The sequence below is a fragment of the Cucurbita moschata genome, unplaced genomic scaffold (genome assembly GCF_002738365.1).
Source record: "Cucurbita moschata cultivar Rifu unplaced genomic scaffold, Cmos_1.0 Cmo_Scf00085, whole genome shotgun sequence".
In the NCBI taxonomy this organism is placed as follows: domain Eukaryota; kingdom Viridiplantae; phylum Streptophyta; class Magnoliopsida; order Cucurbitales; family Cucurbitaceae; genus Cucurbita; species Cucurbita moschata.
The window spans coordinates 401,773-418,154 of record NW_019268601.1 but is presented as its reverse complement, the minus strand read 5'-3'; the positions used below and the strand labels follow the sequence as shown (position 1 = coordinate 418,154).

At 35.0% G+C, this 16,382-nt stretch overlaps 1 protein-coding gene across 1 annotated transcript; it reads right to left on the bottom strand.

Moving 5' to 3' along the window:
* Nucleotides 1-794: 794 nt before the first annotated feature.
* On the bottom strand, nt 795-9,034 carry LOC111439029. The gene is made up of 13 exons (XM_023076762.1): nt 8,611-9,034; nt 7,787-8,383; nt 6,928-7,253; nt 6,719-6,811; nt 6,521-6,611; nt 5,272-5,365; nt 4,814-4,911; nt 4,460-4,529; nt 2,513-2,616; nt 2,294-2,410; nt 2,104-2,180; nt 1,713-1,757; nt 795-1,638 (listed from the first exon to the last, which is right to left on the bottom strand). The coding sequence occupies exons 2-13, from the start codon at nt 8,117-8,119 to the stop codon at nt 1,119-1,121; spliced, it is 1,968 nt and encodes a 655-aa protein (XP_022932530.1). The 5' UTR covers nt 8,120-8,383; nt 8,611-9,034; the 3' UTR covers nt 795-1,118.
* Between the last annotated feature and the right edge of the window lie 7,348 nt (nt 9,035-16,382).

The window sequence follows — 16,382 nt, the reverse complement described above, 5'->3', positions numbered from 1 at the left end:
TGATTGGGCAAAATCATGAGAAATTATGAGATTAGATTTGGTGAAACAATAAAGACCTAAATCGTGTTCGAGAAACCATAAGTTAGAAGATCCAAAACCTTTGTAAGTTGTTTAAAAACACGTAACAATAACATGATAAACAAGGGAGGATTTCCCCTATTTCCCGATCTAAAATTATTATTTGACATTAACTTTCGTTAACTAAAGTAATAAAAAACTAATCGATGGAGCCAAAATGCTATCAAACTCGAACTTCAAGATTAAAAAAGAAATTACAATAGTTACTAATAATAATAATATATTATTTTATTGCGTTAAAAATATATTTATATTAAGCATGATAGAGAATTGGGCGGGGACAAAGAACAGGGAATATAATCTCGTCTCAGACCCCATTTATCTAACGGGAAAAAAGTATTTCCCACTCCCTCCTCCATTTCCCGTCTAAACAGGGGCTTGGGCGCGGACAAAGATAGGGAATATAATCCCGTCTCAGACCCCATTTATCTAACAGGAAAAACTCCTCCATTTTCCGTCTAAACAGGGAAGCCCCGGGCTTATCCAATCTTCATTTGGCCTTTACGTTTCGACAAACATATTTTCTACGAGTTCCGTCATATCTAGACAAACACAAGTTTGCAAATCAAGAGTTATGATTCCCAAGCTTAACAAACTCTCCAAAACAACAGACTAAACACATGCTCGTTTCTTATCAAAAGCTTGCCAATAGCTCCACATGATTGAGCAGAGATGAACAAACATACACATGTTGAGAGAAGAATAGAGAAGAAAAAGAATCCAAATAACTTTCAATTATTATGAAATAATAAAAGTATTTCTATACACAGAACTGAAAGAAGCTATTATCTGAAACCTCTCACAATTTCTACAACTATTTCAAACCTGTCCTCTAACATGAACATGCTATTAACCTTATATATTTTCACATCCAAAAACAAAAACAAAACCAACGCCTTACAATTTCCCTTCCATCATCTCATACCAACAATCTTCTTCTTCTTCTTCTTCTTCTTCACCATAGACGCTACCAACCACACGAACCGAATCCGAAAATGGCATGTTACACCTTATGCATACACTGGCGTTTTCATCCAAGTTTATGAAAAGCTTCGGATATTGTCGACTCTATCAATGACGTCCAATGCTTTCATGCGGTCGATGTCAAAATCAATAACCGGGATGGAGTTCGGCCTTCGTAACGGGAATGGATCCTTCTTAGTTTCGTTGGTTGGGGAATGGTTACTGCTTTTACTTAGCCTATGGTGCTTGCTTAACCTGGTTTTTGCTGAATCAAATTCCTGACTCTTACTTATTCCTGGGGTAAGTTTCCTTTTACTCACATATTGAAGCATCTCCTTGTCTTCTACGGTCAACGTCGGGGACGGAGAACTTGGTTTCTGGTTCGATAACTGAATCGTTCGCTGGTTTGGGGATCTAATTGGGGATTTAACAGGAGACCTTATTCCAGTATTACAAGCTCTAGCTTGGCTGATCAGATGGTGAAGCCATACCACCAGTTCAAGAATGTAAGCTTCAGTCTTTTCTTTATCCGCATGATAGAGCGTCTCGATCCTTAGTAACTCGTTCTGGCCAGAAGGTTTTCGGTTAGATTCAGCCCTGAAACGACAGATTTCTTGGGTAAGTGAGAAAATATATGCAGGATGTGGGAATTATGATATAAGGAAGCTCACCCTGTATTTGCCCATTCTCCAACCCAACCAAAACCATGATGAGCCCTGGAGAGCAAGAAGAAGAAAAAAGAGATCAACCACAAAAACATTAGCCGATCACAGAACCCGACTTCCAACCGCTATTAGAAACTTTAGTCTTTAGCACAAGACGTTCGGATCGTTTGCCAACAAAAATGGTAATAAAATATAGATCAATCAATATTCCTGGACTTTGAGCATTTTCTTTAATCAAAGGAACTAAAACTACATCCTGCTGAAAGGAGATGAAAAAAATAATAAAACCCGAGTTATTCACGGAAACATGTATGACGCCCAAGAATAATACGAATACGAATAAGAATAAGAATAAGAATAAGAATCGTCGCTCTATATAAAGGGTAAGCAGCTATACTTGGTAGTGTTATTGGCAATGGGAACAAGCCAATGCAAGGTTTTCTCCATCTCGGCTTTGATTTGAGGAATTGTAAGCTTCATAAATAAATTCAGAAAATTAAGATTGGCACATTGCAAAACCAATGAAGCAGACTATTTTTTAACAGTAGAGTATGATGAATTTTCTCTCAAGTAAAATTTACAAATACCTCTTCCTTGGGCTGAAACGACTGTAGCTTTGAGCGTAAAGCCGACTTTATACTGGGAGGTAGTCCTTGATATAAAGCATCCCTCGTGTTAGGAGGTACGGAACTCGAACGAGATACCTGATTTGAAAACATATGCTAATTCAGAATAATTTGTTCTTTTCCTAAAAAAACTATAAACCATTGAACGTTTTAGTATTATAAATTAATTGGTTTACTCACAAGTGTATCAATTTGACTAATAATATTTGCATAATGCAAAGCGAGACCAGCAGTACCCAACTTTTTGTGGTTACTCTGGGAACCTTCGGCGGGTTTATCATCATCTACAAGATCCCAATTGAAAAAAATATAATAAAATGAGAAATGAGCACAGCTAATTCAAAGTAGAATGTCTAGTTAATGTGGCAGACAAATAATTCAATATCAGAGAAGAGCCAAAACAATGTTTAGAAGTCATAAAAAAGCAAGAGAATAAGATTCCAGCAATGCCAAAACAAATCCACTACAAACTTAAGCCCAAATTCGATGACAAGTGTGGAACAACAGGAGTCGATCAAAATTTGGAGAATAAATTTTCAGATCTGGGGTTGCAAATGTTGAACTCATTACTCCTGACAAGTTCAATGTTTCTAGCCAAGCATTTCTCTCATGATCTAAAAGCTAAGCAAGGAGAAACCCATGTGCCATCCTGCCATGCTGCCTCAAGGACCTGAATAACCTCCAAGAAAGCCCTGATGGACGCCACCCTTCGCCCACAAGCCCGCTTTGTCCAACCTATGCTGCTCCCATGAAGCCCAGTGTTTACGCTAAGGCCGGCTGGACCAAGCTCCATAGACCCTTGAACCTATTTTCACTTGTTTTTTAGGACATTGTTATTATTGACTTCTTGTAAAGGCACAAGCCCAAACCTTTTGAAGCTTTGACCCAAACTCTATCGATCTTACTTATTTGCAAATGTACTTTACTTGGGGTTAATCTTGTTAGCTATTTTTATCAGCATTTCAAGGTTTTTTGGTTGGCCATGTGTAAGCCAACTTATACTCCTTTGTAACCAAGAATGTTGTTAAGTGAAATCGTTGAGTTAAAAGTTTTATCCTCCTTTTTAAGTGTGAAAAGGCTTATGGTGCTTAGCTTGATGTAGCATGCATGAAAGCTCTTCATTCACGCAAGGTTGGCCACCAAACTTACATAGTAATTCCACCTTGGATTGGATCAAGTCTTCTTCCTCTTCAAAGTAAATGACTATCAATAGTTATCTTGTGACGACGGAATAAGATAACCTCACTCACCTCCTTATTTATATGTTTAACTTTTCATAACATATGTATAGTCAACTCAAATATCCAGATCATGTAACATGATATGATAGTCCTTTAAATATTTATCTACCATTTTGATTTTTTTTTTCCAAGGGAGGGGGCTTACTTTGATCCAATTGCTATTGAGTGGGATCTCCATCTACCTTATTTCCATATTTAGGATGCATGTCTCAGTCCGAACAACATTGAAAGTTTAATATGCAATTTCTTATGGGAAAGAGTGGATGAGGGTGGTGGGCCCTACTTGGTCAGGTGGGAGGGTACTTCAAAGCAGCTAGAATTTGGTAGTTATGGCATGGGCAACCTGAGATTACATAATGAGGCTCTATGACGAAAAGGTGTGGCATTTCTTCATGGAGCCAGATGCTCTATAGGGTAGGATTATTGTGAGCACCCTTTTGAGAGGGTTTCAGGTGGTTGGTAGGGTTCTAGCAAGCACCTCTAGGCTGCTATAGTTTAAGGATTTCCTTTGTTCTCTATGTTTATTGATTATTTGATTGATGATGGTTTAAATTCCTATTTTTGGGAGGGTTTTTGGATGGGGGATAAGCCCCTTAGTTCTTTGCTTTCGCACCTTTACACATTTGTCAAATAAGAGGAAACATTCAATAGCCTCCAATTAATCAAGGCAGGTGACTATGTTTTCATTTTTATGAACTTTGGTTGCTTAAATTCCTGAAGAGCAATTTTAAAATTAAACAATATGGTTGAAACCAAAGGGCTGAAAGATATTGAAAAATTAAAAATAAAATAAAACACATGGTAGCATTTGCTAAAAAATTATCAACAAGTTATTCATCATTTGTCAACAAAAAAAATCAAGTTATTCATCATTTTAAATGCGTACCAGCACTGCCAAAGGCTTCATGAATCTCCAAATGTAAGTACTGCACTATGTCCACAAGTTTCTCCATCACCTGTGAATGCATGATATTATCTTACTGTTCCCATGACACTGGAATAAGAGCATCTTAATGTTTGTAAGCACATGCGCGGGTAATTTTCCAATGAATGGTCCATTTTATAGCAACATCTACTTAAGAAAGCAAGGGATGTTTTTTTTTTTTTTTTTTTTTTTTTGAATTGGAAACATTTCATTGATAATATGAAATTAAACAAAAAGGGTCTTTGGATCCCATCCAAGAAACGTCCATTTGATTCCATATACAGTATTATAAAAAGTTGTATAAGCATTTGCTACCTCTTCCAGAATCCTGGACCAGAGAGATCTCTTCTGCAAACCTCTGACATGCTTCTTTTGGTTCTTTAACTCAGTCTTTAAGATTGAAATGCTATCTCCTGTATGCCAATATAATATTCAATAAAGTGAACAAACTTGAAGAAATGTAATTCAATAACTTTACAAAACTACAATTAACTACTGGTTATTTTACCTCAAACACACTTAGAGAGATAAAATACTGTAATAAGCCTACAGAACAGACCAGCCGCTGGAACATTTTATACAGCCAGCCCAATAGAAATTAAGATTCAGAAGACTATAGCTTCAAAATTTTCCTTCCTTTTTCGGATAAGCAACTATATAAACACGAGAAATACTATCCCACTACTGGTTTGCCTAAAGTTTGACATGCACGGCCATGCAAGAAGTGATCTTAGAATATTAGAGAGCCCAACGTAATTGAAGTCACTAGTTACCTCTTTGAGCGGTGTTGGAGTTATCCTCCTCTTGAAGCTTGCGCCGGTAATCTTGTTCAAATCTGTCCAAGGCTTGTAACTCATGATAAAGTTCCTACAAGAGAAGAGAAAATTCTGTAAATCTTTAAAGTAACATAAAAAGGGATAGCAAATTCTATTGTTTACCTTGGAAATGGAACATTCAAAACTTCAATTACGTTGTAAAAGACCAGAGTTAAGGCTACAAGTTGATTTTATAAGATTTAAATTCAGGGATACAGAAATAACTTTAGGAAGGTATTGGGTATATCTTTTTTTCCATAATGGATTTGAGATCCACCAACAGGCGAGTAGCCTTAACCATATGCTAAAAGAACCCAGGGGAGATGCCAACCCTCTCTCCTTTGATTGAACATATCTTTTTGGCTATTATAGAAACTCCAAAAAAAGTGATTTTTTTACGGAAGTCATTACTTAAAAAGCATATGCAAAACATGATGTATGCTGACATAAGACAATTTTCTCGTTTTGGCCAATGTTATTGGCCACTGCATTTTAAGTGTTTCATCCAATTAAACAAGGTAATAATTTCTATATAAGTAAATTGGATATAAAGAGAAACCCAAACCAGTTCTTTTACACCAAAACTACTGAAGTCAACCCTCAATCAATATTAAAAACCTTAATTTTACAATACCATAACAAAGAAAACTTCTAAAGTTAAGGTTTAAAACAGAAAAATCAATTCCTAACCAGAACTAAAAGTATGAATTATGCTAAAAACGGAAGCTATCATTTTTAAAACAAAATTCGATCATTTACAATTAATACATGACTTCAGTCAAGACCACCACAGACGGTAATGAAAATACTCATGGTAGTGCCCAAAAAAAATTACTCAGAGACGGAAGGTCTTTAACTTCTTTGAAGACAATGAATAGGCTAATCTTTTTTGCACAGAACAGGTTAGTCTTAAATATGTGTAAAAGGTTATACACCTTAAATACTTAGAGCTTACTCCTCATTAGGAAGATTCAGAAGGATCATAAAATGAAATTATGCAGCAAAAGAAAGAAATAAAAAACGAGCAAAGTCAAAAAGAGAAACTTGAAGTAGGTAGGTGACCCGCGAGAAGCTGACGTGCTTGCATCGGTATAGAGAACCTAATCATGATTCTATTCAACCAAAACATAGTTGAACACAAAGCGGCAATAAGTCCAAGAGAAGAAAGATCATATATCTTTACAACAGTAAGCCTATATATACTCACTGCTGTGTTTTGAACAAATATCATCATCTGCTGCATCACTGCCTTGGCATCTTCCTTCAATTGCCTTTGTTGTGTAACTTCTGAACCTAACCTATAAAACAATCAAAGACAACATAAGAAATGATTACAGCTTACAAGTGAGTATTATAATTTGGAAATCAGGAAAAAATGGGAGGCTAGTACTCCATCAGACATTACTTATCAAAATAGCGGTTCAAGTTGTGCCATTGAGGATCTTTGCATCGGTTGCCAAAGCGAATGACTTCGCAAGTGAAAACTTTCAGTTCTTCTCTGCCAGAATTCATAGAGGAGAATTACTCTTTTCACAATTTTGACTTCAAAAAATGACCTAGAGAGATAAAAATCAATAGTATACTGAACTAACAACATTTTACTAAACTATCCACCTCTTGTCTGCTGCTGCAATTCTCAAGAGTTCATCCATGTCTCTTGATATTAAATTTTGGACCCCTTCTGATGGAAGCACTTCCTCCTTTAAAACTCTAATGTTATGCTCTGAGAGAGAATGCATTAGACTAGAACCCTTCACAATGGTGTTGGCAACTTCAAAAGCTAAGATTAAAATTTTGTTCCCTTTCGTTGCCACCCCCGAGGTGAAACCACTACCAAGGTTCAAACTCGTCACACTACTACCAAGTGTATCCAAAACATCAACAGCCTTTCCAAGCCCAACGGTACCTGCTCTGCCTATAAGAGAGCTCATTTCTGATACCTATATTACAAATATAATTTTTTTGAGTTGACATAGAAAAAATGATGTGATAATGTTGATTTGTCTATCAGATTCTAGTTCCCTGGAAGAACAAAATCATAGGTTCAAATTTAAATCTAGCACATAAGACAAAAAGTAAACTCTCCCTTCTGGTAGTTAGAAAATTATTAAGGTCATGTGCATGAATATTTCAGAAGAAATAAATACACTTGGTAGAGTAAGAAGGGTATCACCATAATTAAACAATTCTTATAAACCTTGACACTTCATTGCGTCGCATTGAGAATATTCGACTTTATCTTTCCTTTGATAAGATGTTTGGTTTAAATTCATGAGGAAAATTTTTATGAAAATTGTCCTATAAAAAGAAAAACCATACGAAAATGTTCCGCTCTTTGTAGTCATTTTTTTTAACAAAGATACAAGAAACAGTCCTTGTGAATATTTTTGCTAATCTGTAAACAGAATTTCATAAAAATTAAAAGTATTTACTTAAACTGTTCTAGTTGCAAGTAAAACCTAGGTGCTTTTACCTTCGCAACAGCTTGTCTGGACTTCGTTGATCTAGATTTCTGAGATAACGTTCTAGACAAGCGAGGAATTCCATCATTGATATCATCCAGTCCATATGGAACCACATTCACCTCAGGGAACGAAAACGGTTCTCGCAACGGCTTATTGACGCCATCGTCAACAGCAGACGGTATGGAGTCACTAATTTTCGATGGCAGTTCACGAGACCGATAAACCATCCCCGACTCATTGTTAGAATGACCATTTTCATGCGTGGAACCCCCTACTACACCAGTATGCCCACCAATAACAGCTGAAGTAGTTCTTCTCGTTCTTGAACAAACTCCACCCATTGTGTACAAAAACAAATTATAATTCTCCTGCGTCCACAATTTCCATAAACAAAAGCCAAATATTTTCCTCTACAAGCCCTCAATGAAGTAGAACACTAAATACATCCGCACATAAATCCTGCCTTAATTAATTTTCACAAACTTGGCCTTTCCCAAACTGAACTTCAGCAAACATTGACAATCTAAACCCCTGATGAACCCAATTACCACAAAACATATGTCGACAAATTTTGAAGCTTCAATCTCTCCATTATAGCCTTTCAACTGTGAATCGAAACACAAACAGAAGAGTTCAAAGATCAAGAATCTGAATCAATACATGGAGAATCAAATTAGAAAGCCTTCACCAAAACCCATATTTCAAAAAACGATTTCCATCATTAAAGCAAGTGAAGTAAACATGCTAAAGATCTACACCATCAGCTCATACAAAAAGAGGCAAAATCAATAAATTAGTGATGTTTTAGAGACAGAGAGCAAAAGGAACAAACCAACAAACACTTGGCGGGCGTAGATGGATCTGTAAGAAACCAAGATTGAAACACCGCTGGTGAATCAAACAAACACCAAAAACATGCGATGAAAATCAAAGCGTATGAAGAGGCGATGATCTTGGAGCGATTTCCAGCGATGAATCGTGGGAGAGAAGATTGCGATAGAAAGAAGGAGAAAATCAGAGAGTAGAAACAAATTGAAGGGAAATGGAAATGGAAATGGAAATGGAAGAAAAACGGAGTTGAGAGAGAAAAATCAGGGAAGGGGTGAGGCTTTCAAAAATCAATAAAGAGGAAGGAGCTTGAAGTCCATAAATGGGGTCTCAGTGGTACAGCCATGGTTGAAGCGAATCGGGTCTGGTCAAAGCCCCAAGAAGCTCACCCCAGCCTCCATTGCTTACTGTTTCTCTCTCTCTCTCTTTCTTCTTTAAAGCTTCTTAATCCGTCACTTTGGTGGACTTACACCACCACTCTCGTCTATGGCGCGTATTCTTCACGCGACTTTCATTCTTATTCCCATTTTCCCACCTTTTAACTTAAAAAATTCAAAATTAATTTTGGATCAGAATTTAAATAAAATATTATTTTCAAGTTAGGTTAACTCGATCGATCCTAATTCAATCCAACTCGAACGGTTTTGGTTCGGTTGGATTTGAATAAATTTAAATTTTATGGATTGGGTTGGTTCATGTGAGTTTCTTTAAAATTGGGTAGAGTTGAATTAAACCCGTTTAAATTTATTATTAATTTTAAAATATTTTTTATTTAATTTCATAATTTTTTAAAACAGAAGGTAATTTTTTAAGATATAAGTTGAGACCGAGTGCAAATTTAATTAAATGTTTGAAAATAAATAAATAGATACCGTGTGAATTAACATTTTAGTTTTATTAAAATTGACGGAGTTGTTTTGACTATATAATCATATCTGTCTCTTGGAGTGAATAGAATGATGGGGTTGAGGTAGCCCGGTCTCCGCTCACTCTCCTTTCACTAATATGAATCTTGAGTCATCAAATCCTTTTTTATTTGGCCCGCGATTGGCGTAGCCAACAGACGAAGCTCTCGTCGTAATTTGGCAACCTAAGAAGCGGCCACCTTTTTTTGTTATCTAAATGTGAAGATTGAAGTGGGCGAACACTTGGCTTAGCAGGCGAACATGGCGGGCTTCGGCTCCAGTTCCGCACTCAGTAATTGACCCCTATCGGGGTTAGATGCAAGCACATACAATCATGAGTGAGGCTTATCATATCAGTCTATATTCCTACGACAGCTATCATAAGCGCGTCATTGGATGTATATTTACTATTCTACACACGATCCTGACGTGCGAGTATGGACCCACTAATCGATTTGCACACCTCCTAGACCCCTTTCTCGTTGGGCGAGCATTCTCTGGTAGTTGTTGATGTCAGACACCCGTTAGGAATAGCGGTCATCATAGCAGCATTATGGTAAACATAATGATCGTTTTCTTGCTTTGTAACGTATGCACCCGTACCATCGTAAAAGAAGGAGAGGTGTCCTCCAATGCATGAACACACAATGATACATGAGGTCCCAACATTTTTCCTTTCATTATATGTATCACTGCCTATCTAACGTTTTCCTTTATATCATATCATTTTTATGTCAATACGTCATTTGCATGCCAATCATATCATATATGATTTATGTCGTATATATGTCATATTATAAGCTTATTATATCTTCTAACGTATCAACTCGTATCATGCACATATCATATATCATAACGTTCACATATCATATCACGAGCATGTATTCAAACATATCCTAACTTAATATATCATATCGTAAACATATCAATTTATCACATACAATATTCACATATCATAACATACACGTAACATTTCATAACCGTTCAACTATACGAACATATGACACGTGCGAAACCATGGACACATGGCCACTTACTTGGTTGGCCATAGCTTAGTGTTTCCATCTCTCGAAAGGACATTTCATACTCAGTGGCCACTTACATTTCACAGTACGTTCGCTTTCCGTCTCTCGACATTGCTCCAAGTATCACCGGTTTTCGTTTCCTATTAGATTGTTCATCTCGTTTCGTTAGTAACTCACATGTCCTTAATTTAAATCAAAAAAATTGGACTTTAAATTGACCTTAATTGCCTTAAACAGGGTCAATTTCAGCTTCGTGATGATCGGATCAGTAGAAAATAGGCAAATTTCCCTTTACCGAGTCGAGGGAATGCTTTTTGAGCCAAAGCCGACTAAGCCATGTAAGCCGAAGGTTTCGGTACCACGAGGCGTTGACGCATGTGTAGGTCGAGTCGGGAGCGAGAATATTCCAACACTCACCTGAATTCTTGCAGATTTTCGATGACCGTGCATTTTTTTTCAAGTCATTACACAATGTTTAAATGTATCCACCATGAGTTTACCTACATATATTTGTGTCGTAGCTTCAACATAGCTTCTTTACAATAAAATATATGTGTTCGATCACGAGATCAGAGATTTAAAAGTATTGTTTAAGGTATATTTATGTGTTCATAAAAGGAGATCAGACATTTATTATTAATAAAAATGAAAAATTCAATTTGGTTTATATGAGACAACAAATTTATATAATAAACGACAGTCCAAATTTGTAACTGTCTGTAAATACAATAAATATATATATATATATAATTTAAATAAATAAACGTCATTTAATAACTTTGAACCATGGCCATAGATGGACACCTTGAGCTTCTTTAGTTGAGTTGTTGTCAATGGTGAGACAATATGTTCCATGGTTTGTTGACACGTTCGTTATATAGTTTAGGTGGGGTTTGCTTTTCAGGGTCGTGCAATCCTAACTAAGTGTCGACTATCGTCACTAACCTCTGAGAATGTTTGCTTAATCCACCGCACCGAAATGATGTGTGAAAGTTCTCTGTTTATAATCAAATAAATTACAAGGATATGGAAATAGTAATAAATGGATACCGAGTAAGAAGACAAATATCTATAATAAAATATTAAATATGATATATATAGTAAACTATAATTTAGTATTAAATATCCTTAATATCCCCTCGCAAGCTGAGTGTCGAATTTGAACGAACGTGAAACTTGGATCTAAAAAAATTTAAAGAGAGGTCAAGAAACACTTTTTGTGAAGATGTCGACAAACTGGTTTGGAGGAGGCGTAGAGAAACACTTTCTTGGCCATCGAAAACTGTAGAGGGATCGTTGATCAGCGGCGATGTTGCATTGGCTTCGGCGAGAATATGTCTAACCCATGAAGAGGACAATGTTGCCTTGGCTATGGTGAGAATATGTCTGACCCAAGAAGTAGAAGGGGCGAAGAGGCCAGTGGGCGAAGGAGCCAATTTTGGTGAGAAGGGCGGTGGCGACTTGGTTGGCGAAGAGGCCGGTGCGGCGCCTAAATTCCAAAGGTAAATCTCTGCAAAAGGTCGATGGGCTTATCGAGATTCCGTATATTTCTGAAGAGAACGCTGATGAGGATCCTAAGATTAGGGTTTCTATGAAGGATGAAGGGTTGATTGGGAAGAAAATGAGAGAGGCTATGTTGGCTAAGGGGAAACCGATTGTGTTAAAGAAGGTGAGGTTGTATGTACAGAGTATGGCAAAGGGTGATTTGGAGGTCAAAAGGGTGGAGCCGAAGAGTAATCAATCGGCTCGGCATGTGGCAGCCATGGAGACTGCCCCTGCGGCGTTAAAGCCAGCAGTGGTGATGGAGAAGAATAATAGAGGATTCAAAAGCCATTGAAAAGAAAGAATCAGGGTTGTTAAATCGAAAGGGCTCTGATACCATGAGAATGTTTGCTTAACTCACCACACCTAAATGGTGTGTGAAAGTTCCTATTCATAATTAACAACCTCTAATGACCATGGCCACCACTAAACTCTACCAACGACCACCGTCATCCACCATGTCGTAGGGGAATGTTGGAGTCAAATTTTCACTCTTATAAGCGAGAAGTAAGTAACAAGATCATGTCGTAGAGGAATGTCGAAGTCATTAGGTACCGAATTTGAATTCCAATTTCTGAGCAGCATGAGGTATTACAATAACTACCTAGTGTTGCAATAAATGTTCAACAACCACTCAACCAACCACCAACAATCGATCATAATGTTTAAAAGATAAAGTTAAAGTTATTAGTTCATTGTATTTAGTAGTCGTTCTTTATACTTATTTAACATTTGTATAATCATTTTGAGTGTACAGTGTCATGGTTATGCTCGTCCAAGACGTATTGGGGCCGCATGTCCATGATATGTCAAACCTTTTATTTGCTTTCATGTTGTATATTACATTTTTCTGTTTGTATGATCGCTCGTCGAAATCATATATGGGTCTGTCATACCTAAATCGCCTCAAAATGTATTATAGGGGACCAAGTAGTCATCAAATGTAATGACTCTAGATTTCTGCTAATCTAAAGTCGCTATCGTCATCATAACATATTCTCTAATGCGAAAAATAAATGTTGAAAACATCATCGTAAAACATTGTCATTGACTTACATGTTTCAAACATCTTTAAAAAGGACATGCGAAATATTAAATAAAACAAAATAAAACATTAAAAGTAAAATGAAATATCATTATCCTATGTATGTGTCATGGTCTTTACTTGTGATTAGTCGTCAATCGTATAGAAGTGTCTAGCTTTTACCTGAAATAGAAGTAGCACACGACTTGAATATTTTAAGAAATACATAAGTGACCCACTATTGGAGTCAGGGAATGCAAACACATGCAACTCATACTTAAGAACCTATCGTTAAAACCATCATAGAGATGACCTCCAATCCGGACAAAATTGGATGTGTAGCATTTTCTACACACCCCACACGTGCGAGTGTAAGTTCCCAGGTAGTTTGCATCCCCTAGACCCATCATAGTTGGGTTAGCTGTCTGTAGACGGACGTCCGGAGATCAGCAAACCCCCAAGTGTCATGTGAGGCAATCATCATCATGATAGTGTACACGTTCATACTCATCATCATTAATGAGGAAGTAACTCGATGTATATGAACATACAAAATCCATGAAGTCCTATAGTTTTTATCTTTAAATCATCCTTATGACACAACCTTATACATTATTCACGCATTACACTAGGTAACATGCATGCATTGGCCTTCATACATTCATCGTCATTAACATCAATTAGGGTTGTGTCTTAGAAAACTCGTTATCATAATCCATCATGACATGTAATACATGCACATCATATTAATATGAAATATCGTCGTATTAAGTCATATAATTATCATGCATTTTACATCATCATGTTATCAAGCATCCTCATCATCATGTGATCATATCATATCGTGCATCATCATCACGTAACATAATCACATCATCATGCAACATCATTACATCATCATATAACATCTTAACATCATCACATCATCATATAACGTCATCACATCATTGTATCGTTATATCGTCATATCGTCATATCATTGTCATTATATCTTCATATAACATCATCACATCATCATATCACGTAAATCATAAATGACACCTGTAAGGGTCACTGGACACGTGTCGTCATACATAAAACAAGTCGTCCGATCGAGCCGATAGTAAGTTCACTTACCTGATTAACTTAAGCTAGTGTCACCAATTTATCGTTAATGTAAGTTTAATTTTTTCCCTTTGAAATCCAAGTTAACCTATGTGAGCCTATGACATCAATTTCAAGTTCAAACTTATACCCTATTTTGCTAAATTTTACAAAAGTCCATGTGGTAGACTTAATGTGGATATTAGACACTTTACGTAATTAGAGTTTTGGAATATTTATATATTTTTGTTATAATATTATTTTTACGTAAACAATTTAAAATTATTTAACAATTTCGAAATCTTTCTTTTTTTTTTTTTAATTATGTTTCACAGTTTTTATATTCTTTTAAAAATTTAAGAGTATTTTTTAATTATAAGAATATTTTTAAACTAAAAAAAGATTTTTATTTTTTATTTTTTATTAGGATTATTTTAAAAGTTTAAGGATTATTTAAATTTTTTTATAATTAATTTAGCATTATTATTATTATTATTATTATTAAAAAAGTAAACTCCAATTATTATTTTAATTCCCTCGTGGGGAGAGAATAGAGATATGTCTTGAACCGTAGAGTGGTCTTGGTGGGCCCCACTTAAATTTGAATCTTAAAATTCAATTAAATCTTTTTTTTTTTTTTTTTAAGTTAATCATAAGATTTTATTTTATTAGCAAAAATATAAAAAATCGTAAACGTGGTTCTTTTATATACTAAAAATCAATTTTACTATATATTATTCTAAAGAAATAGATTTAATTGCATTCACACTCTAAAATTTTTATAATTAAATCAATTCATCTCGACCCGGGAATATGGATGTTCAAAAAATTCGATAACGAGAATAATTAATCCAATATGAGATTTGAATTGTATTTGATTTAGTTCATTTAAATAAAAAAAAAAACTTTTGAATTGAGATAATTAATGCGTTACATTAAAAATAGATTGTGATATGAACCAAGAGATATCAATCCTAGAAAATGCTGTTGAAATTATTAAAAGATATTTGAATTCATGTAAGTTCACTGTTATTAATTTTGGTTCGATTACAATTTAGAATAATTTAGAGTTATTGTATTTTATTTATGTATTTTAAGATTCTTTATTTATTTTTAAGTTACTAATTATAGTAACTTATTATGGTCATAAAATATGAATGTTACCCACTTTTGAAATGTCGGTAAGGTTAAGAGTTTTATTTTGAAGCTATATAAAGTTAGGTAGGTTGTATTTATAAGTGGACTTGGAAGATACAGTAAAAGAAGCATTTGTGCCTTTTTTTTAGTCAATGACTAAGTTTCTTTGCAATAGTTCAGGTTGTATGTAGAATCATTCAAGCTCGACATGATCAATCTTGCTTGTAGAGTGATTCGAATTTCAAACAAGTGTTCTTACGTTGAGATATTTGATCAATAAGAATCATTCAAGCTAGACATGATCGATCTTGCTTGTCGAGTGATTCGAATGAGATATTCAATCAACAAGGTAATACGAATCATACTCCATTTGTAGTGATTCCATATTGAACTGAACCAATTTAAATTTATTGGTAATTTTAATATATAAATTTTTGCTTATCATAAATTATATATACATTTATTTAATTTTATAATTATTTTTATTTATTTATTCTTCGACAACTTTTTTTAAAATAATTTTTAACTATTTAAAATGGCATTTTTTAAACATATATTGAAATTGAATGGTAACATTTATGGAATAACATTTATCTTATATTAAAAACAAAAATTTGAATAAATAATCCAAATAACTCGAACCAACCCAACCCAAGATATTTTGGGTTGGATTGAGTAGGGTTCATTATTTAAGGAGCGTTTTTTGAATTTTAAATTTTTTTAACTCGAACTCGAACAATTGGATTAGGTCTAAAAATGTCTCAACTCAATCTAACTAACGAACATCTCGTGCCCTCCAAGACTACAAGAAGGCACGTAAAAAAAAATTACGAACAATAATTATAAAATGATGGTATTAAGGGATCCTAGGGATAGCTTTTAGGGCAAAAGTGTGTAATGTAGATATAAAAGAGAGTTATGTGATCATTTTAATTTATTATTTATATATACACACAGTGAAAAGTAAAACTCAATTACTTAGATAAAAAGTTAAATTCTTTTACAACTTTCATCTCTATAATCATTAGATTGGTGAAAAATGATTTTTAATGCTTTTTTA